The sequence below is a fragment of the Pseudopipra pipra genome, chromosome W (genome assembly GCF_036250125.1).
Source record: "Pseudopipra pipra isolate bDixPip1 chromosome W, bDixPip1.hap1, whole genome shotgun sequence".
Classification (NCBI taxonomy): Eukaryota; Metazoa; Chordata; class Aves; order Passeriformes; family Pipridae; genus Pseudopipra; species Pseudopipra pipra.
Window position 1 is genome coordinate 64,862,787 of NC_087580.1, and position 24,558 is coordinate 64,887,344.

A 24,558-nucleotide genomic window follows, 5' to 3' on the forward strand; every position below is an offset into this window, starting at 1 on the left:
TACAGAGCAGACAAAGCAACACCAACAATAACATTATGCTGTCCTTAACATCAAAAGGGAACTCAATATTTTCAAAAACTGTTGTAGCAGGTCTGAAGGGGAAGAAGGAGGTGAGAGGCTGGAAACAACCATCCCCCCCTGTTCCCCCAAAGGGCTGGGTACGATTTTTAATGAGGCCCCAGAGGTAGCAACCCAAACCAGGACAGGCAAACAGGACTGAATACACATTTACAATGAAACTCATTGCTTCTGATGTTAGAATGACATAAACATAATATACTAATAAAGCAATTTGGATCCCTCTCCCTGGTCTTAAAGAGACCATCAAAACAGGCAAATAATACCCAATCTGTGGAAATATGAACAGTCTCAAATACAACATCCATGTGAATGCATCAAACAACATGGTGATCAGGGAGTTTCTATATCCAAATAGACAAATGCTTAAAATGAAATTGTGATTCGGACTTCTCTCTCTCTGCCCCACGTTGGGCGCCAAAAAATGTGCTGGTTTAAGAGTTAACCAGCAGGGGAAATGAACTCAAAGGAGAGATTATAAGTCAGAATAACAATTTATTAAAATAATACAGTAAGTACAATTATATAAACAAACAATTGGTTTTAACCCACAAAACCCAAATGTATAACCCAGTACCCTGGGGCATGAACAAAGTGGTGTTCCTTGGGCACCACTTGAGTCCAAAGTAAAGGGAGAGGGGAAAAACCTGCTGGTGGGAGAGTTGTTGCAGTCTGGTCGAGAGCGGCGAGCTGCAGTCTTCCTCTGGATCCCACGAGTGGTAGAAAGGTTCTGAAACTCCAGGTTTATATATTCTCCAGTTCAGGCAGGAATGGTCAATCCTTCCCTCAGAGCGGGGAATTCCATAAAAGGGTATGAGGACAGGAACATCCCCCCCACAGGCAGGCCGCCTCCCCCCCCCCGACAACAGTTTGTGGGAAATGGCATGGAGGGCCATAGAATACACAGTTTTGGGCTATACCCATCCAGTGATGAATCGGTCCCAGCTGTTCTAACTAGGACAACCCCAATACCTGTTTTGCTAGAAGAACATTTTAGGAGCACTGGTTGATATGTTCTGTTCTGTTCACTGCACCAAAGGTCTTATTATAGAAAGAATAGAAGTAGTACACACACAGTAATAAACTAGGTAAACTAGATGTTTGAATAAGATCTAGAAGGCCTGGAGCCAGGATTTTGCAAGCTTGAAGAATTCAGGTCACCTAATTGAAGTGGTCAAATTGAGGAAGACGTTCATGGCGACCACCAGAGGGATGAAGGCTTGAGGAGAAGACCCCCAGAGTAGAAGACTGTGCATGTCTGGAAAGACTCCGCCCAGAGACTAGCCTACTTATTAATATGGATGTTAAATGATGTAACCATGTATCTAAAGTGTATAAAATGGATTAGTTTTGCACTTTCAAGTTGAGCAAGTTTGTCCAGCGCGAGCTGGTTTGCTCCCAACTTTGAATAAACAAAGACCTAGCTGCTTAAAGATAAAAATAGTCTCTGAGCAGTTTCTTAGATTGAGTTTTTTGGAATCAAGGGCAGTGGCTGGATTCCCAATATGGTGAGGCCTGGCATATTGACTACATTGGACCACAGCCATGAACACACCAAGGCAAGAGCTACATACTCACCATGGTGGAGGCAATGACTGATTGGCTGGAAATGATGCTAAAACCAGCATAAAATGACTGCTCAGAGACAGTTTTAAGTCTTTAAGCAGCAAAGGTATTTATTTCGAGCAATGCTGGAGAGTTAGTCAGCTCGTGTTGGACAAACTAGGTTCGAAGTTCTCAGTGAAAACTCAGGTAATTTATACAATTTTGATGAGGGATTATAATATTTTACATGAATATTCATTACAATTACATCATCTAGTTATAATATTCATATCAGGAGGGGTTCAGGTGGAGCTCGAGGTGGAGTCATCCTTTTGGGTAAATTCTTGAGGGTCGTTCCGGCTTCTTCAACCTCTAGAGGGTCATTTTCTTGTCCCTCATCATCATGAACTTTTTAACTCTTCCTGACTACATGCGAAACTCTTACTAAAAACTCCTTTACTCAGCTCTCCAACACCCTCAAATGTCCATCTTATCTAATTTATGACTACTAGGCTAACCTTTTTGTTATATTTCATTAGGATAGAGCATACCAAGGACAAACAGGCCTCTCGGAGCCTGATACCTTCTCTCCCTTAATTAATCTCATAACACATGTTTTCTATCTCTGTCATTACAACCTAAATGCAGCATTCCTCAAAGTGGTCTCTGTGAGCCTCTTCTTGGAGTAGGATTTTAGCCTCTAAAAATCCTTGCTCTGTTTCAGAAACATATCCTGTAAACCAGGCCACAGCTCGAAACACCACCTTAGGACTTGAAAGACACATTTTGTTGTGACATGGTACCCCAGAGAGAATTGAATCAGACAATGGGACTCATTTTCAAAGCAACCTCATAAACTCCTGGGCAAAGAAACACATCACTGAGTGGATGTATCACATTCCCCATCATCCACAAGCCTCTGGGAACATTGAGAGGTATAATCACAGAATCAGAATCAGCTGGGTTGGAAGGGACCTCAGAGATCATCAAGTCCAACCCTTGATCCATTACCGCTGCGGTTGCTAGACCATGGCGCTAAGTGCCACATCCAGTCTCTTCTTAAAAACCTCCAGGGACGGTGAATCCACCACTTCCCTGGGCAGCCCATTCCAATGTCCGACTACCCTCTCTGTAAAGAAATTCTTTCTAATATCTAACCTAAACCTCCCCTGGCACAACTTGAGACCATGCCCTCTTGTCTTGCTGATAGTTGCCTGGGAAAAGAGACCAACCCCCACCTGGCTACAGCCTCCTTTCAGGTAGTTGTAGAGACTGATGAGGTCTCCCCTGAACCTCCTCTTCTCCAGGCTGAACAGCCCCAGCTCCCTCAGCCTCTCCTCATAGGACTTGTGCTTGAGTCCCTTCACCAGCCTAGTTGCTCTCCTCTGGACATGCTCCAGCACCTCAATATCCTTCCTGAACTGAGGGGCCCAGAACTGGACACAGTAATAGAGGTGTGACCTCACCAGCGCTGAGTACAGGGGAAGAATCACTTCCTTGGACCTGCTGGCCACACTGTTCCTGATACAGGCCAGGATGCCATTGGCCTTCTTGGCCACCTGGGCACACTGCTGGCTCATGTTCAACTTCTTGTCAATCCAAACTCCCAGGTCCCTCTCTGCCTGGCTGCTCTCCAGCCACTCTGTCCCCAGCCTGTAGCGCTGCATGGGGTTGTTGTGGTCAAAGTTCAGGACATGGCACTTGGCCTTGTTGAACCTCATCCCGTTGGAATCAGACCAACTCTCCAACCTATCCAGGTCCCTCTGCAGAGCCCTCCTGCCTTCCAGCTGATTGACACTCCCCCCTCAGCTTAGTGTCATCTGCAAATTTGCTGATGATGGACTCAATCCCCTCATCTAAATCATCAATAAAGATATTAAACAGAACTGGGCCCAACACTGATCCCTGGGGGACACCACTAGTGACTGGCTGCCAACTGGATGCAGCACCGTTCACCACCATTCTCTGGCCCTCCAGCCAGTTCCCAACCCAGCACAGAGTGCACCTGTCCAAGCCGTGGGCTGCCAGCTTTTTCAGGAGTATGCTGTGGGAGACGGTGTCAAAGGCTTTGCTGAAGTCCAGGTAGACACATCCACAGACTTCCCCTCATCCACCAGGCGGGTCACCTGATCATAGAAGGAGATCAGGTTGGTCAGACAGGACCTGCCCCTCCTAAACCCATGCTGGTTGGGTCTGATCCCTTGTCCATCCTGTAGGTGATGTGTGATTGTACTGAGGATGATCTGCTCCATAACCTTGCTAGGCACTGAGGTCAGGCTGACGGGCCTGTAGTTTCCTGGGTCCTCCTTCCATCCCTTTTTGTGGATTGGCGTGACATTCGCCAGCTTCCAATCATCTGGGACCTCCCCAGTGAGCCAGGACTGTTGGTAGATGATGGAGAGTGGCTTGGTGAGCTCTTCTGCCATCTCCCTCATCACCCTTGTGTGGATCCCATCTGGCCCCATAGACTTGTGGGGATCCAAGCAGCTCAGTAGGTCCCTAACTGTTTCCTTCTGGATTACAGGGGGGCTGTTCATATTCTTATCTCTTTCTACAAACTCCAGAAGCCAGCTGTCCTCAGGACAATCTGTCTTACTGTTGAAGACTGAGACAAAGAAAGTGTTAAATACCTCAGGCTTTTCCTCATCTTTGATAACTATATTCCCGCCCATGTCCAGTAAAGAATGGAGGTTTTCCTTGCCCCTCCTTTTGTTATTGATGTATCTGTAGAAGGATTTTTTGTTATCCTTCACAGAGGTGGCAAGATTCAGTTCAAGTTGTGCCTTCGTCTCTCTAATTTTCTTTCTACATGACCTAACTATATTCCTAAATTCTTCCTGAGTAGTCAGGCCTTTCTTCCATGATCGGTAAGCTCTCTTCTTTACCCTAATTTCTTTCAAAATCTCCCTGTTCAGTCAAACCGGTCGTCTTCCCTGCCGGCTCGCCTTTCGGCACAGTGGGACAGCCTGCTCCTGTGCCTTTAAAACTTGCTTCTTGAAATACGTCCATCCCTCCTGGACCCCTTTGTTTTCAAGGGCTGTTTCCTAGGGTACACTCTGAACTAGTCTTCTGAATAGGCCGAAATCTGCCATCCGGAAGTCCAACGTAGAGGTTTTATTGACGGCCCTCCTTGCATCCCTGAGTATTGAAAACTCTATTATTTCATGATCACTGTGGCCCAGACGTCCACCAACCACCACATCTCCTACCAGCCCCTCTCTGTGAACAGGAGGTCTAGCAGGGCTCCAGCCCTGGTAGGCTCATTTACCAGCTGGAGCAGGAAATTATCCTCTATACTCTCTAGGAATCTCCTAGACTGCCTCTTCTCCACTGTATGGAGTTCCCAGCAGACATCTGGCAGGTTAAAGTCACCCACGAGAACAAGGGTTGGCGATTTTGAGACATCCCCCAGTTGCTTGTAGAATAATTCATAACCCTCATCATCCTGATTGGGTGGTCTGTAACAGACTCCCACCAGGATATCAGCCTTGTTGGCCTTCCCCCTGATTCTGATCCACAGGCACTCAACCTTATTGCTACTGACTTCAACTTCTACAGAGTCGAGACTCTTGATGCCTTAAACCCCTAATGTTCTTTTTTTGTTTTTCTAATATTCGTAAGCCTTATAAGTTTTATTTTAAAAGCAGCAACCCTCACTCCCTTGTCCCTTTCCCTGTAACACCCTTAGTTTACACATTCCTTAACCCTCTTACCCCATTCTATGCACCCTATATCACTCCTACCCCCGAATCCAGTAGAAATGTTTAGTCTTTTGTCAAGGCAAGCCCTAGATTGTTTGGAGAACGCTTGTATCTTGGCCTAAACCGCAGAACACGATCAAGAACTGGGTGACTATGTACCCTTTGTGCTCTGAAGATAGTGAAGATGATGAAGTAGGTGGTCCCAAAATACACCTCAGATCCATTTTCAGGGGGTGGACCCGGGGCGGTCCAGAGTAAAGGCCACAGGGTGGACACATTTGGGATTGGATGGATGGTATTATGAAATGTAACACCTCAGGCACGGTCTGCGCGTGTGTTGTAACATCTTTTGCCTTGGCATAATAAACTCTTTCTTATCTCACCCCTAATTAACTGCTCCGGAGATTTTTTTCTTAGTACCAGCCGAGCAGGCATCACTCTCTAACATATAGTTACCCCTCCACCTCTCTTACCCTGCCTGTCCCTTCTGAAGAGCCTGTAGCCACCCATGGTAGCACTCCAGTCATGCGAGTCATCCCACCACGTTTCCGTGATAGCGACTACATCATAACTTTCCTGCTGCACAATGGCTTCCAGCTCCTCTTGTTTGTTACCCATGCTGCGTGCATTGGTGTACATGCACTTCAGCTGGGCTGCTGATTTGGCTCTTAACTTGGGCTGTCCACCCTTGGACTCCTCTCTGGAGAGCCCGGTTTCAACCCCTTCCCCCTTCAAACCTAGTTTAAAGCCCTCCTAATGGACTGTTGAAGACTATGTTAAGAGCGTTGGGCAACTGGACATAGAAGCATTGGGATAAAAATTTAGCAGAAGCCACTTGGTTGTTTAACACCAGAGGATCTGCCAACTGCCCCGGTCCTGTCCAAACAAAACCCTTACATACTGTGGGAGGGGATAAGGTCCCCATACTACACAAGGGGAAGTGGTTGGGGAAGTCGGTGTGGGTTTCTCCTCCCATGAGAAAAGGTAAACTCACCCTTGGGATTGTCTTTGCTCAGGGATCAGTGTACTTGGTGGGTAACGCTGAAGAATGGGGAGACTTGGTGTGTGCCTCAAGGAGATCTAACCTTGGGGGGAAAATAGTCTGTGGTGTGAGTTGTACGTTGCAGGAAGTAAAGTAGCAGGAACGACATGAACCGACAAAGAGTGAATTTTGTGAGAAGCAAGGAGAGTGCATCGATGTGATGGTTTAAAAGTAAACTGGTGGGAGAAATGAACCCAACTCGAGAGACTACAAGTCAGAGTTACAATTTACTAAAAAGATTACAATAAATACAGTGATACAGAGAAAAACTGGTTTCAACCCACAAAAACAGATGTATAACCCAGCACCCTGGGACAAGAACAGAATGGTGTTCATTTGCTCCTGTGCTGAGCACCATGTGGTCCCCATGGGGGCAAAGTAAAAGGAAAGGTAATCTGTTGGTCCAGATGATGGTGGCAGTTCTGTTGAAGTTCTGGTCCTCCTCTGGATCCAATGAGTGGTACCAGAAGTTCCAAAACCCCAAGATTATATATGCTCAGGTTCAGGTGGGAATGTCCAGTACCTCCCCCAGGGCAGGGAGTTTCGCAATGGGTGATTTAACTCTGTGAGCCATGGGATATTTTTGGAATCTTTGATGGTCTAGGTGTTGCAGCTGCCTATTATGCCAGTCCAGTATGGTCCATTAGCAGAGAGGACCCCTCAGGCTGGGTGTGAAGGTGTTGATTCCTCCACAGAGGGAAGTTATCACAGCCGAGTCATTAGGTGTGAAGACAAAGACACATTCCCCTGCTTTGCAGGATTTCTTTAACACTCAGATTGTAGCCTGAGGTGTCAGGTGTGCCCTGGGCAGCTGCTGCGAACAATCCATTATTAACAGTTCAGCATAAATGACACAGAGGGTGTAGAATACACAGTTTTGGTTGTATCCACATAGTGATAAACTGGTCCCCGCTCCTGTAACTAGGACAGATGATGACACAGGCCAGGCTGGTGTCAGTGCCCAATGATCGATTGTGCTGCTTCTCCTATCTTGAGTACCCATCCTAATGGAATGGAGCTCAAGTCATGACCTGTTTTTGAACATCTGGAGGGGTGGAGGAATCCCATGAAATGGGAAAAAAATGTCTGTCTGTGAAAGGATGGGGGATAGTAGTTAATGAAAATGTATAAATCTGTATGTTGGGTATAAACTCTGGGTCATTTAGCCTGGAGAAGAGGAGGCTCAGGGGAGACCTCATCACTCTCTACAACTACCTGAAAGGAGGTTGTAGCCAGGTGGGCATCAGTCTCTTCTCCCAGGCAACCAGCAGTAGGAAGGAAGGGCACAATCTTAAGCTCCACCAGGGGAAGTTTAGGTTGGATATTAGGAAGAAATTTTTTACAGAGAGAATAAACAGACATTGGAATGGGCTGCCCAGGGAGGTGGTGGATTCACCGTCCCTGGAGGTTTTTAAGAAGAGACTGGATGTGGCACTTAGTGTGATGGTCTAGTAACCATGGCAGTGTTGGATCAAGGGTTGGACTTGATGATCTCGGAGGTCTTTTCCAACCTGGTTGATTCTATGATTCTATGATAAAGATGGTTTAAGAATGTAGATTATGTTGTAAATGTTGGTAAGAAGGGATTTCAGTAATGAGAATTAAATACAATGGAATAGTTAAGATATATATGTATCAAATTATGTGGGTATGACACAAATGGTATGGAATAAGGGGTGGAGATTGTATTGGGTCTGGCTGAGATGGAGTTCATTTCCCCATAACAGAACTACTACTGTGCTTTGCATTGGTAGCTGGAAAGATGTTAATAACATACCAGTGTTTTGTCTGCTGCTGTGTGTGCAAACTTTTGCTTTTGCTTTAATAAAATGCCTTATCTCAACCTATGAGTTGTTTCCCATCTTGTTCTCTCTCCCCTCTCCAGCTGAGAAGGGGGAATGGTAGAGCAGCTTGGTGGGCACCTGGTATCCAGCCAAGGTCAATCCACCACATCAGTGGTAGCAGAGTCAGTTCCAGGAATTTTTTAATTGAAGGATTTAGCACACTCTACTAGCTCAGGTATCAAAACAATGCTCCTCCCAGGACACTAGGATGTTGAACAGATGGTGTGGGGCAGTCTTACACTGCTCCCCTAGGACACAGCTGTTCAGGTGAAAAAGCAGGAGATGCTCTCTGAAAGTTTCACTGAAAATCCCTTCCATCATGCAAGAGGAAGACTATTTTGGCAGCATATGGAAACCATACAGCTACATAATTGTCAGTCTCTGTCAATCTACTCACAGTGTTATGGCCTGAATATAGATTTAAAGCTCCATAGCACCTACCATTTATAAACACTTTAAGAAGCCTGTAAAACCAATTCTTCATCAGCAACAGCGCTCCGACACAAGTACTTTGTAGGACTGCTGTAGCAGTATCTACCACAGCTGATAGTCTTCACTGAAGTTAACTCCAAGGGATCATGGGGTCCCAATGCCAGATGAGGTGGAGGTGCAGATGGGGCCTGAGGCCAGACAGCAGATGTTGGCCTCTCCAGGGCCCACTGGCTTGCTGCCTCTTGCACTCAGCTGTGGGATGACTTACAAATTCTCAGAGGCAGCCTTACACCTTCAGATGACATAGCCTCAGCTGATGGGCAGTACTCACACTGTCCCTTATCACCATGTCATGGGTTTTAGATTTTCTTCTTGAATTTTCCCATGCCACCATAAGGGGGTGCGTGCCAACAGCAGTGCATGGCATTAGCCACCGTGGTACCAGACCAGCCATCCACGGACAGGGGAGGGGGGCGGTGGGGGGACAAGATCCCCTGGGATGGAGACACCCTGAGAACTGGAAAGAATAAAAGGGGAGCTGTTCCTGGCTTTGCTCTCTCTCTCCCTGGTGAGGTTCGCTGCCTGCATGGACTTGGGAAACCCCTGTGCAGGTTCAGCAGCCCCCACACTGATTTGCTGCCAGGGCTCCTGCCATGACTTGCTGCCCAAAGCTGCTGGTCTGATTTACCTCCCATGCGTGAGTCTGGAATCACCCAGCTACTGCCCGGTTGCAGCCCTCCCGTCTGCCAGCACCACAACCACTGGAGCCTTGGTGTCCCTGCACCCTGCAACAGCTGCTGGTCGGGAAGTTCCCTTTGTGTGGGGTGAGTGCAACCGTGCCTGCGGCATCATGCAGAGCCTTCTCTGCACCCTCCACTGAAGACCACCAAAAGCAAGGTACCCGCTCTGTGCACCTGGTGTCAGCACTACATACCAGAGTTCTTCCTGCCGCTGCTGCTGCCTCCTGATTTGCCGCAACTGCTCGCGGCTCTGACCTGCCGGTTTCCTGCCACCTGCCACCATTGTTGTTGCTTCCACATGGCAGCCACCTTACCGCCAGGGCCATGTGAACGCTCCGGAACTGCATTGTCGCCCCGGCAATGCAGAAGTGAAGAGAGTGATTTCTGGGTGACATTTTTTTCTCTGTTATTGTGTGGGTGTTGTTTTCGTTCTGTTTTGTTCCCTGGTTTTCAGTAAACTCTTTATTTCATTTCTACTCCTTGCTCGTGTCATAATTTTTTTTCAAATTTACAATAAGTCCATCAGGGAGGGGTTTCTGTTTCATCTGAGATCTTGCCTCCCTGGCAACACTGTCTTTAACCCAAGATGCACCCTGAGCCAAGACAGGTTAATGATAGGAAGAAGAGAGAAGCTGCAGATCAGTTCTGTTCATGACCACAGGCTGCTACTTCCCCATGCATCTGGTCTCAGCTATGTCCTGAGGATCCTCCAATGCTGCTCAACACACAGGAGCCAAAACACAAAGTAGCACTGTGATAGCATCCATGCCTTTGAACCCAAGCCAGTGATCACAGCTACAGATAACAGTTCACCTGAAGGACATTTCTTTTATAGCCAAATGAGATCCTTCTTCAACACTGGAGGCATATTTCAGGAGCTCACTAACCATTACAGGTATGCTAATTAGCAAGCCCTCATCATTTGAAGAAGTTTTGTCAAGAACACAACAAAAACCAGCAGTGTAGCATTTGGAGCTGCTGAATACCCAAGCAACCACTTATGTTGCTGGAACAGTTTGCCATAAAAAAGAAACTGCCTTGTTAGGATTCCAACAGGCTTGTACAATCTTGTATAACCTAATATCTTTTTAATGTGAAGTTAACCTTACTAATGTTAGATTATGTTTCACAGCCTATTCTGGTTTTATTCATAATTTCCATGAGTTTACCCAGTTTGTCCTTTAACCATCTCCTGGGAGATGGTGGTCAGGAGAGGCCATCGCTGCACTCGGGAATTTCCTCATATGATCAGGTCAGCAGCATGTGGACAAGCAGATATTCAGCAATACAAAGTTATAGAGGGAACCAAGAATGTGAGAAGTTTCCCTCTTGCAACAATCAATGTTACATAATTGGGAATTCAAGCAGGGCAGCACTGCATAAGAGTCTGGATGGGTAAAGGTGTCATGGGCCCTGATGAGATCAACACAAGGTTTTAGGGATCACTGCAGTCAAGGGACAAGCCTTTCCCCACGTACATTCCTAGTTTGAAGTGGACACAAAGAAAGACTGCAGAACCTCTCATAGGAAGACCTGTGATAAGGTGACAGAACTGCACCAAATGGAACATTTCTGAAAGGCCTTTAGCTCCTCAAACTATTCAAGCAGTAGTCCTAGCAGGCTGACACCTGGCTAGGACATCCAAAAGTTTAGCAGGGATTTGACTGGCCTCCACTAAAAGATTGAGTTTTGAGCCAAAACAGGCCTTCAATTTTCAAATACAGCCATGAAATTTTGTAATTTTGAACTATTTGTATGAAATGAAATGCTGCTTTTCACAGTCTTTGCAGCAGCACTATTAAACTCTGTCTCAAGCTGCTGCTCACATGAGTTTTAACATAACAGCTCAACTCAATCTTAAAGGTATAAACCTTAAAGGTCACTTGACAGATGAAAGTCCAGCAAGAAACACAACATAGTCCATTCACACCAGATGCAGGGCAATGTATCCTATGCCCCAGCAGCATCAGAGGTTAGCCTGAGCACTGCCATATTAACACAGCTGGGCCACTATCAGCCCCTGAGCTAGTCAATCAGCAGAACACCACACCATGCTGAGATGCACCAGATATATCCTCATGGCAGCGCTTCCCCTAGTGCTTTGGTCCATGACAACTTTAAATCTCTCTAAGCAGCCCATGCTCAGCATCATGAAGAAAATGCTTTCAAGCTAGGGAGTGCTGCTTTCTAAGAAACATTTATATAAAATCATTCTCCTTCTGAACCTGCTATGTAGTTGTACCATGATCAAATCACGGACTTGATAGCCCAGTGTTACCCTGTGAGCATCACTCACACATGCACTAGACTAAGGGCCACTTCAAATTGACTAGTAGACATTAAATTCAAAGGTTCACTCTGGTCCCAGGGTGACCAGGCTGTGCATGACTCCTCCTGAAGCTGGACTTCAGCTCTGGTTCTTCCTGCAGTTGGAGCACCCCAAGTCCAAACCCCTTCATAATAGGCTGACTGCTGCAGGAGATTGTTTCCCAACATTTCTTGTCTCATCACACAGTTTTGTAGGATATACTCAAATTAAAAATGTACTTGAAAGTCATAAAAACAACAACTAGTTGTCTAAGTATCACAGACCCCATACACCAGGTTAGGGGATCCAAGAATCCCCTAAAACTGCCAACACTCGCTACATAATGCTTCAGCTGGAGCTGGCTTGCTGCACTTGCAGGTATGAGAAAGGTTCCATCCCTGTCTATAGAAACAGCATTTCCTACAATATTTAGATTTAACTCTGCAACCATGAACCTGACATTTAAACACAAACAGCTAACCGCTTTAGTTATGGCTAGAGATGTTCCAGAAGTTTAAGGACATAGGAAACTTTTGCATATACCTGAGAAAAAAATTAATTAGCTTAAAAAATACTTTACCTCATAAATGTTGGGGTGCCACATTTTGGTCAGGAATCTGAAGGTAGGTGGTGAATATGGATAGTCAATAGGAAATTTAATGTGAGCCTGGAAAATAAAGCAAAATATTTTAATTACGAAACAGAACAAAGAGATCAACAAGCAACCATTGCAGTGAAAACACTGAAAAAATTTCCATTAAGTCCATTAAATATTTTTGTTTATATATCAGTGCCCATGTGGACCCATAGTATAACTCTACACAATTTCTTATGAGCAAAACACTAACTGAACAAGAAAACTCTAAACACCAGGCTTTACCTGGGCTGGCAACACTCAGAAAACAAGCCATAAGGTGCCAGGGTTATCAACAGGTCTGTCGGAAGGAAGTAAGAAGATGGAAGACACGAATTACAAAAATGGAAATCCTGGACTTTCTGCAAGTCACGGTGACTGTGCTTTAGCCAGATCATCATGACTAAGCAGATGCTGTATCACCATGACTTTGCTATTTGGCAGCCAATCCTGATGTATGTGTACATAAAAGCACCAATTATAGGTTAACATGTATGTTGTGTTTAGGTCTATAAATGTCTGTAACCTGTCACAATAAAGATTCCTTCTATCCTGTCCCTGCTTTGGAAGAAGATGATTCTGTGTCACTTTGGTCATCTCAACAGCGACATATGGTGACTCCAACGCGATTGCTGTGCCGAAGAAGATTTATCTCCGAGAGAGAGTTTGAAGGGATTTTTCTCTGAGAGAGAAAGACTTTGAAGATTTATCTCCAAGAGAGAGAGAGTTTGCAGTGATTTCTCTCCTAGAGAGAGAGGGACTCGTGGGTCGACGCAGGAGGGAGACGGCGCCCGATGTAGCTTTGAGAACAGTAGAGTTTCTGCCTGGTCTGGACCTGAGATTTATTAACGTCTCGTTTAGGTAAGCTATCGGGGCGAGCCATTGGGAATAAAAATTGTACAATGGGACAGCATATAACTAAAGATGAAAATGTAGATTTTTCTATATGGAAAACCCTCCTTAATCATAGGAGTGTCAAGGTTAACGATTTTGATTTACGACGTGCCGTTATGGTGCTGAAAACAAGATTTTAAAGTTACTATGTTAGTTGCATTTACTTTGTCTGCCTGGCACTTGCTCTGTGAGACTTTGAAAGATTTAGAAGCAATCTATGCAATAATTTACATAACAACCAAACTCTGAGACACAACTACCCAGGAAGATAAGCAGGTTGTCGGTGTACTGAAAGTGTAGCAAACTGTCTTTGAACCATGCCTCCAAGCCAGAAAGTGTAGAAAAACCTAACAATTCACTCCCGGAGGCAGAAAAGAAGGAGGGGCCCCTCCCCTCCATTGCCGCCGCTGCAGAAAAAAGTTTTTCCACCGGATGACTCCACCGAGAAAATAACTAATGAGAGAAATTCAAATCGAGATGTACAGGAGAATGGAGAGGGGCAGAAATAAACTAGAGAGCAGGGGCCGGACGGAGAACAAGAGAGCAGAGCCCATCTTTGTACGAGCCATCGGACTTAAGAGTCAGCACTCACCTTCTTTTCTTTCTTTTTCGCAGCCTGGGTTACCTATTTGTTCATGTGCTAGTTGGCCGTTTCAGTTTCACAATGTGTGTGGGGCAAGACACATAAGCTATGCAACAGTTTTAAAAAGTTCTCACAGATTAAGTTTAATGTAGTGAAAGCCTGAAGAAGACGATCCCTGCCACCTATGAGCGGTGGGGGGAGAGAGGGGGGGGCAAGCTAGAAAAGCTGCCTTCTGATATTTCTGCTAACTCTTGTGTTAACTCTATTGTCTGTCCAATGTGTCGTTGTGAGCTCACAGTGTTACTAATGTTACCGTGTGTGTGTGTGTGTGTGTGTGTGTGTGTAGAAGCGACCAAAGCTTTTGCCAGGAGAAAAAAGAAAAAGAAAGGTAAAAAACCCTCCTTTGCAAAATTCAGCCTTACCCGGAAGAGAAATAAAGTGTATTCACACAGTAGAGACAGTTTGTTGCTTAGCAACCAAGCAAGAGCTCAAACCTCCCCCAGCCGAATCCACGAAAAGTTTAAAATACCAATTTCTCGGATCTAGGGAGGGAATAAAACCCTCCTGTTTTATAGAAACTGTAACTTTGCAACCTTTTGATTAGAGAAAGAAATTATCTTTCTTTGCAATCAAAGGGGGGGAGTGAGAACATGCATAAAGTAATAGAGAAGTAGAGTTTTTAAAGTTTTTATAGCGACTACTGACAGATTTTCTTTGAAGTCTAAAAACCCATCCCGCTGCCTGCGATAAGAAATTCCAGAGTGTGTGCTGCCTTCCCCCCCCCTCCCCCCCCCCCCCCGCGCAGACAGCCGTGCAAACACCCTTTCGTTGCTTCTGTGTTTTACAGACAAGTCTTTAGAGATTTCTAGAAAAGTTTTTGGGTAGACTAATTTAGTAAAATGCCTAGTTCCAAGATATCTTATTCGACAAAGGCAGTTTTTGCCAAAGAAAAAAGGAAAAAGTAGACCGTTTTAGCCTGAGATTTCCACCTTTGTGGGAAGGGAGATAAGATCTAAAGAGATAACACAGAGAATTGCCTAGCAACAAACAGCCTTTCAAGTTTAAAATGATCATTAGTTACAGCTTTACATTGCTTGGTTTGAGTTTATTATATTTGAGAATTCAAAAGACAAATTCTACCTTGCTTAGATTCTATAAAATAAAATATGAGTAATGTTGAAAATATCTAAAATTGTCTTAAACTGCATCTGTTCTAGTCTCTGTGCTAAGCAGCAGAGGTGTGTCCCTGTTATCCAGTAACAACCTTCGACCAGAGCTGTTGCTGCTTTGCCAAGAAGCATCCCTGATCCCCTGGTATGTTCCTATAAGCAAGATCATGGTTTAAAGCAACCTGAAGGCTGGATGACACTGCTAAAGTCTGAAAGGACAAGACTATTCTCCAATTTCATTTTTTTGCATCCAGAGAGACAGAAATCTGCCCTATGAATTACTGTGAATCCTTACATTAGAAATGCTGTTCAAATCCCAAGCTGTGACTTGACAACAGAAAGGTAAAAGAGATGAAACTATATTTAATCCAATCATGCAAATGGACCCTTATCCATGGAGCCAACACAAAATGAGGACAGCTCTAGCCAAATGAAAGTAGAGGGCTCCTTGGACATTTTTAATTCCAAATTAATAGACCACCCTTACTGTAAAAGTCCTCTCGAGGAGCCTTCACTAGAAAGCACAAGACTGAAATCAGGAACTCGGAAGGGAGGCAAAAGGGACAATCAGAAAACTTCCCGGGTGGCTGATGAGCAGTTGACAATGTGATTTTGTGAATTCCTAGATGAAGTTATGAAGAAATATGGCAGTTTAATACCACTCTGTGAAAAAGATGTAATGGGAAGATTAAAAGAAGTCTTTAATGAAGATTTCCACCATAGAAAACCTTTTATCACCAGGGAAATCATGAAATGAGAAAAACATCCAAAACCCTCCACTTGCAATTTCCGAGTCTTCTATAATAAGCGCATGCTAGATATGGATGATTTAGCTACACTGGAAGGCCAGAATTGGCTGAATGACCAGATAATTAACATGTATGGTGAACTCCTAATGGATGCAGTCCCTGAAAAGGTTCATTTCTTTAACAGCTTTTTTCATTAATAGCTCGTAACCAAAGGATATAATGGGGTAAAACGATGGACTAAAAAGGTGGACTTATTCAAAAAGACTCTTGTTAATTCCTATTCACCTGGAAGTCCACTGGTCCCTCATTGCTGTGAACATCCCCAGTCGAATTATTTCATTTTATGATTCCCAAGGCATTCATTTTAACTTTTATGTAGAGAACATTCTGTCGTTGTTGGGACGGACTACGACATGTAATATTCAGCAAGAAAGTTTATTGGAAAGAATAAGGAAGCAGTAGCAGCCACGAGCTGCGATTTACAGCCTCTTAAATACAGTTCTTTTTGTACATGTATATCACACAGATAGGTCAGCTTGAATACACAAACTACAATTCTCACAGCTAATAGGTAGATTTTAGCTGGACTTTCTCTGGACTTTCTCAGTCCTACTTTCTCACAACATTTCTGTGCACCTGTCCCTGTTTTCCTTTGATGTTTATATTTTTCTCAGTCACTCTGTTCAAAACAAGTCCTCGTTCTCATGAGACAGTGTTCCCCATTCCCACGGGACAGCTCTCTCCTGCTGCTCCCCTGCTCTCTCAGGATGCATCAGTACGTTGTCAGGACCAGGGCCTCCGTTCTCAGCCAGTTTCTTGTTCCATACCAGGGGTCCCGGCCCAGTCGAGATTCCCCACAACATTCGAAAGTATTTGCTGACTGAAGCAAAGGAGAAGAATTGCCCCGAGTTCCTTCAGGGTTGGCAGACTGCTATGACAAAGTGCATTCCACAACAAAAAAATAACAGTGACTGTGGAGTTTTTGTGCTCCAGTACTGCAAGTGCCTCGCCTTAGACCAGCCTTTTCAGTCCTCCCAAGAAGATATGCCCGGAGTGAGAAAAAGGATTTACAAGGAGCTGTGTGAACACCAGCTAATAGACTAATAAATGCAGCCAACCTAATTTATCTGGCATTTCTAACAAATTGCAGTAAGTGTTTGTGTACTTGAATTTCTAAAAACTTCCAAGAATTTTGAGCTATTCTCAGCTGAGTGGTGTGACCACTATCATTACCTCAATTTTTTGACAAGTTCTTTAATTAGCAGAACATGACAGAGCTGCCATAGAATATTCCTAATGTCAGTTGATTCTCTTATATTCTCAGCATGCATATAGGCAAAGCATGCAACTAAAACCATAAAACTGTAGATTTAGTGCACCTTTGAGATGTAGCTAGAAATGACAAATACGGGTGAATTTGTCTGGAAACATAAAGATACATGGTGTGTTTTCTGATGCAATAATGCTTTGAATCAATAACAGATAATAGTCATAGCAATGGAATTTAGGTTGTGAAACAACTTAAGTGCATTTCAGTTAGAAATTAAAAGTGTACAAGCATTACTTTCTTATGTTCTTTTAGCTCAAATGACATTGTTTTTATTGTGCTAAATTGAAAAATCAAATTACTGCAAGATACAAATATGCAGAAATTCCTAACTCACTCATGGAACAAGTTGTTATCAAAAAAGTATTTTACACATCAAATGAATATTTTTAAATACAAAAAAAGGGAAAGAGACTATGTATGCGCATAAACAGATGCTAACTCAGAATAGATCTCATTTAAGTTTGTTAGGCCTTATATTTCTTATAATAATTCCTCTTCAAACCAGGTACAGTTGTTAAACGTGACTACCAAAAATGACAAACTGGAAAGTACGTAGCCAATAACTACCTGAAATATAAAATGTGTAATTGAAGTGTGGAAGTATAATGGAAATTCCAGTTGTGTGTGAGTGAAGAATGACTGAGGCGGTATCTTGGGGTAAAAAGTGTTTTTCCCTGGAGTTAGAAAAGTGGTAACCCCCGAGGGGGTGGTGTTCTTGGTGTAGGGCCTAATCAGAAGCTACATTTCACTCCTTTGAAATCAACATATTATAAAAGACCGGAAAAGAAGGGAGATGACGTAGCTGGAAGAGAGGCAACCATGGTCTGAGCCACAAGGAGAGAGAGGCCACGAGCCCCGCTGGGGGCCAAGGCCCCCCAGCCCCAGCTGGGGGCTGCAGGAACCTGGAACAGTGTTAAACTGGGCCAAGTACTGTAGCTAAGAGCTGGGGGAAGTTTCCTTGCTGTGAGTAGACAGCCAGAGACACTGAAAGCAGGCAGCGGAGAAGTACTGAATAGTGCTGTGGCCGAGAGCAAAAAGAGATAGCAAGCAGCAAGATGGCACATAGCCAGGCTGAGAGATGCAGAGATGTTCTGCAGGAGGGAGAGCTGGCAACAGAGCAGAGAAAACTCAGCAGAGACTGTTTTGGGGTAAGACTGAATTACTTTCCCAAAACCCTTGGAGACCCCTCTTAGAAGTAGGGGGTGGACTTCCATTTGAAGGGAGTCCTGAAATGCAGCAGCACCAGAGAGAGGAGCTAAGAAGCTCAGAGACGTTCTGAAGCTGGATCAGGACGGGCAGAAGGAATGCGGGAGAAGTGGTCTTGTCCCCCCCGCTGCTGCCATGTTGGCAGTTGAGACAGAGCAAAGGAGCTCTGGTAGAACACTTGGGGCAAAGACTGAACTGAGAGCTGCCCTAAACGTTCCGACTCAGGAGGAGCTTGAATCCCCTGAGGAAGGGACTTTCACGAAGATGCCCTGCACTTCGTGATATGACGTGGTGAGGCGAGCCTTTGTCCCGGCTATCGCAGTCTACGGGAGAGAGACCTTTGGCTGGAGCCGAAGGGCCTAGGGGTGAGAGAAGACCCCTCGTGTTGTAATGGAGACAGAGAGAGAGAGATTTTCCAGCTACAACGACTCCAGCTATGACTGCTGCTTTGAAGAGGAGAGGCACTGCTGCCCTGAAAGTGGAAAGGATCTTTTCTTCTTCCCTTCTGAACTTTTTATTGGAGGGAAAGGAGAGATTTGATCTAATGTAAATATATTGCTTTACCATAGGAGAGAGAGTTAGAATTGTATATATAATGTATTATAGAATTTATTGTGTAGTAATAAACTGTAATATAATTCCCCTCCCCCCATACTGAGTCTTGTGTTATGTCTGGAAAACCCTCTCACACTGAAGCAAATTGTGGGAGGGGGGCTTGGACTTAGAAATTGGATTTTTGAGGGTCTCAAACCACAACAGGTGGTCACCTATTGAATGACTGAAAAAAGACTGTATGAGAAACTGTATAGATATATATGTGTGTAAACTTAAAAATACTTTACATTAGAGTGTTAAGATTTTAAGGAAATGTGTTACATGAATCTGTCAGACTATAGTGAGTCCTTATTCTAGATGGTAGATAAAGTCTCTAACTTTTTTCTTGGTGAAGTGTTGTTATCCATCCTTATTGTAGGATGCTGCATTTCTTGTTAACTTTGAATCGGGGGTTGTCGATACTGATGCCTTGCTTGATCAGCCTGTTGCAAAGGGCCCTGCAACAGACTGTCAAGGCCATCTTTGTGGCATAAATACAAAAAAAGGAGGAATTGTCAGGGTTATCATCAGGTCTGTTGGAAGGAAGTAAGAAGATGGAAGACAGGAATTACAAAAACGGAAATCCTGGACTTTCTGCAAATCACCGTTGTTGGGAGAAGAGAGATCGTGTGTGAACAATTTCCTTTGCATTTCTGTAGACCTTGCCTTGGCATGGCTGGGTGCAGACAGTAAAAAGAACTGCGTAGCTAACATGGCTTCAGCCTTTGAAGTTAGAACAAAGAAGGCTCCCTGCCAAGGTTAAGGTGGAGTTTCAAGAGGGTAAACATGTGCCCTCAGCTCATATGGACACCTGTTGTGGTCCAATTAGCAGTGGACAACAAAGTAAGTTTCTCTTATGTGTCCAATGCTGTGTGAAGAAGAATCACACGTCCAGGTGTAGCAGCAGTATATAATAAGTGTTCTTGTAATAAACCGACATTTTGCCAACCAAATTGGCCTGTGAGCAATATGTTCCGTGCCCCTCCACCGATACACCGTGACTGTGCTTTAGCCAGATCATCATGACTAAGCAGATGCTGTATTGGCATCTGCTATTTGGCAGCCAATCCTGATGTATGTGTACATAAAAGTACCAATTATAGGTTAACATGTATGTTGTGTTTAGGTCTGTAAATGTCTGTAACCTGTTACAATAAAGATTCCTTCTATTCTGTCCCTGCTTTGGAAGAAGATGATTCTGTGTCGCTTTGGCTGTCTCAACTTAACAGTGACAATAAGGCATTTACCAAGTCCTAGTTCAAGCAGTACTATCCAACAACTGTTGTTCAACAAGGTAAAATAGATTTGAAAAGCTAGAATTCAAGATATAATTGTTTTCTTGTTAGGTTCAGATGCAACTTGGATGCAGGGCACTGACCTTGTTCAACAGGACAAGCTATAGGAAGTTTTATTTCCAGAAACAGAAGCAGGCAAACAGAATGGATTAAAGAACCATTGAGAACCTGGTTACCATTTTACTTAGATCAGTGTATGCTTTTGCCTTGCAACCCAAATTTTATGAGGCCGGAGTGCCAGCTAGCCGGGAAAAGGTTTTTCTGTTCACCTTTATGAAACAAATTCAGCAGCTCACATGGCTTTACAGTCTGTACATGCCTGCTCATGATACTGACTCTATGTTGAGACAAAAAGATCAAATTAGGTAATAAACTTTTTTTTTTTTTAAATAAAGCAGTAGCTCACAGAAAGGTTTACAGCCTACAATTTCACTGATGTAAGGCCAATCAGGTATCTGAGCTTAATTCAGCCAGGCTGCTAGGTACTAGAGAGTGGCAGAGTTTTAGGGCAGCTTGTTGTTAGGTCAGTTACAGTCAGACAAACTAATTTAGGACTAAACATGCAACTCATTCCCCCACCTACAAGTACCCAACCATTACTGCATTCACCATGTTTGACTCCTCTAGCTGAGCTTAAACTGAAGAAATCTTATTTCAGTGTCCTGATTTTAGCTGCCTGCTCACCATAGCTCTTTGACACCACTGAACATACTCAATAGCCAGGGAGGTAGAGATGAGTCATCGACCCATTCCCCTCTTCCCCAGTTTATAATTAATCATGCTTATAGTCCCTAGAAAAAGAATAAACTCCCCTGATGTTATACTCAGTAGACCATCCAGGCAGAAGATTCAGCCCTTTATAGGCATTTACAGCTACTGCACAAGAACTTCAGCTTTTAAGTTACACCATGACACATATTTCAAGAATATTGCTACTAGCACAGTCACTTTGTTTCCTATTTTACTGCCTTACTCCCTGGCATCCTCATTAGTGCCTGCACTTCAGGTTTGTTATTTTTCTTCTATTTGGATAGGGAAAAGCCATAGTGAAATCTATATATGTCAGAAAAATAAAAGTCTTACTAGATACCATGTTATTTGACTGAAAATACAAACCTAAATGTTTCTACCAACCACCTAATTAAGTCCCAATTCAGTCACTCTGAATAACTACTACAGTGACTTGACACATATTAATATCATCTCCCTCTCAGCAGGGAGCACTAATGCAGGCAGGACTCCTTCCTAGCTTCAGCTGTTTAGAAATTCAGTACTTATTCCAGCCTAGCTGTATATAACACTTCTATAGTTCAACACTGATTTCTTCTACTCTTCTCAAGCTAACAAAACCTACATCCATGATTTTTAGGCAGCAAGAGTAGGAATGGTAAATCCATCCTATCTGCCCACTGCAGAGAGGTCACAGGGGGAAGAGCACACATTTCCTGGAAAGCCGCCACCATCACAACTGACCTGATTTGGGGAAATCAGGAACACCAGCAGCTTTTACAGCTGCCAACAAAAACTGCAGCTGCTCAGCATTTCTGGAAGCACCAGTTAAATATAATTATCATTTTAAAACATCACAAGCTTAATGCAAGCCCTATGAAAACAGCATCAGTGAAACTGAGCATCCTTTGAAAACTATATTTAAGTTCAGGTAAGAGGGAAGCATTTGAGGTTTTAAAGTATTTTGTGCTTTTTTTGTAATGATCTGCTACAGCCAGTCCACAGACAAGCTCCTACTGACTCTACGTGCAGGTATCACCAAGGTCTCCTACAGATCACCCACTCTGCTCCGGTAAGAGTTACAGTGCTTGCAGACAGCACAAAGCCTCCTCATCTTTCTTTGTAACAGGCATAACCAGGCTCCTCGCTATGCACATAGTCACTTCCTGTAGCTGCATGCCTAATGATGGCTCCTGACAACATGCTACTAAACTACACCACACATTTAACATGCAAGAAAGCCAACAAGAACAGGAACTACAGGCCACTACTAAGTTAAGTGTTAATATCTAATCCCATAAAATTCCCTTTACTGCTTTGAGTGCATCAAGCATTCATACAATTCATCTAATGGATTCTCCTCTTCCACATTAAACCTGGATTAGTGCATTCTGTATTAGATACTATGTACCAGAAAACACATTCAGTAAGTACTAGCCTGTTTCTCACATCAATGATGTAGGTTTAAAGTGCCCTGATATCGTGCAGCTTCAGAACCTGCAAAGCAGCATTATAGCTAGCCACACTGTGGTGTTGACTATTTGACAAAGTAAAAATGAATGTAGGACCAACATTGCTATTTCAGCTCCAGCTATTATGACTTAGGTCCAAAGTAATTTCTTGTGCCAGAGCTGGGCACTAACCTGGTGATTTAACAAGAAGCAAGGTTAACTTACACAATCGGAGACTGGTTTGACAGGCAGGAGCCCATTCTTGTTTCACACTAAATCATATCTTGTACACACTTCCTAATTTATTTCTCTGGGGCATTGCTAAAAGCTATCACTTCCAGTGGAAGACTCCTCTGGTATAAATTAGGTTTTTTCTTTTACCAAAACTTCTTTGAGCAGCAAGTTGTTATTAAATATTTCTCTGTTATGCTGGTTTTGGCTGGGATAGAGTTCATTTTCTTCACAGTGGATAGTATGGGCTAGTATGTTTTGGACTTGTGCTGAACACAGCATTGATAGTATAGAGATGTTTTTTGTTATTGCTGAGCAGGGCTTGCACAGTGTCAAGGCCTTTTCTGCTTCTCACAATACTTGCCAGTGAGTAGGCTGGGGGTGCACAAGAAGTTGGGAGGGGACACAGATGGGTCAGCTGACCCCAAGTGACCAAAGGGATATTCCAGACCATATGACATCATGCTCAGTATATAAGCTGGGGGAAGAAGGAGGAAGGGGGGGACACATTTGGAGTGAAGCCATTTGTCTTCACAAGTCACCATTGCACATGATGGGGCCCTGCTCTCCTGGAGATGGCTGAACACCTGCCTGCCCATGGGAAGTGGCAAATGAATTCTTTGTTTTGCTTTGCTTGTGTGCACGGCTTTTGCTTTCCCTATTAACCTGTCTTTATCTCAACCCACGAGTTTTCTTGCTTTTATCGTTCTGATTCTCTCCCCCATGCCACTGGTATGGGAGTGAGTGGCTGCGTGGGGCTTGGCTGCTGGCCAAGACTGTCTGTGTAGCTATGTTCATAAAGTTGAGACTGTTGTTAAGTCACTCAACCCCAACCAAAGCAGTAAGCCCGCAATATGAAAGTCAAAGTTACAATTACACCTTTAAAGATAGGGCTTTCACCCACATATTACTATTTCTATTCCTTAGATCTGAAATCAGGACTAACAATAGACATGAAGCCAGAGTTGAGCTGAATGATGAGGGAGGGATTCACTACAGACCTGTTAAACTGGTTTGCATCCAAGCTCCTATGATCTCATAAATTCACATTCCTGTTGACTGGGCCATCTCTCAAGGGAACCAGATGTCACTCGCTTGCTCCCCCCGCCACTTTCTACTCTAGGGATGGGCTTGAGAATTGGAGGCACAAAAGATGAAAAATCACAGAATCACAGAATCAACTAGGTTGGAAAAGACCTCTGAGATCATCGAGTCCAACCTATGACCCAAAACCACCTTGTCAACTAGACCGTGGCACTAAGTGCCACATCCAGTCTCTTCTTAAATACCTCCAGGTGAATCCACCACCTCCCTGGGCAGCCCATTCCAATGTCTGATCGCTCTCTCTGCAAAGAATTTCTTTCTAATGTCTAACCTAAGCCTCCCCTGAAAAAATCTGGACAGAGAAAAAGTTTGGCTCAGCCTGGATCCTGGACAAGCTTCCCAGGGACTGTGGCAATGCCTGGAGCCAGTCCCACCATGGCTGGTTAAACAAACACCAGCTTTAACATAAACCCCACTTTCTTAGAGCAAAAGAGAAAGCAGCAATGACCAGTGTCACACCTGTCTGGGGGCATAATCATGGGTTCAGATAAGAACAAATTACTGGAAACAGCAATGAGATAAGAAAACAGTAAGAGCAACAATACTAATAACAAAAGTGTACAAAGAGAGGGTGATTTAAATGCAAAATACTCACCAAGCCCTGGACAATGAAAAACAATGGCAGACACATCCTCCACCTGCCTCGCTTTCCCAGGACCAGAAAGGAATGCCGTTCTTATCTGAAGGGAGAGTCCCTTTTCCCCACCCCTGGCAATGACATAAGGTGGTATTGAATAACACCATGTCTTGGCCATGCCCCCTCCTGATGATCTGGGCTGGAACCAGGACATACATTTAGGATCTCAAGCAGTTCAACAGTTAAAGAAGATTATTTCTTTCTTGCAGTGGGTTTTACTGCAGGGACAGTCCATGGTATTGTCCAGTTAATTGTTCTGCTC

The 24,558-nt window shown here is 44.0% G+C and overlaps 1 protein-coding gene and 1 pseudogene across 1 annotated transcript in view; one reads left to right on the forward strand and one right to left on the reverse strand.

Annotated features, from left to right (window-relative positions):
* Positions 1 to 24,558, reverse strand: part of LOC135404353 (ubiquitin-conjugating enzyme E2 R2) — a 124,273-nt gene that overhangs the window by 25,766 nt on the left and 73,949 nt on the right. Inside the window, exon 2 of the mRNA XM_064639081.1 lies at positions 12,271 to 12,357. Coding sequence (XP_064495151.1) covers positions 12,271 to 12,357 — 87 coding nt within the window. The remainder of the gene's footprint in view (positions 1 to 12,270; positions 12,358 to 24,558) is intronic.
* On the forward strand, positions 14,694 to 16,543 carry LOC135405204 (sentrin-specific protease 5-like; annotated as a pseudogene).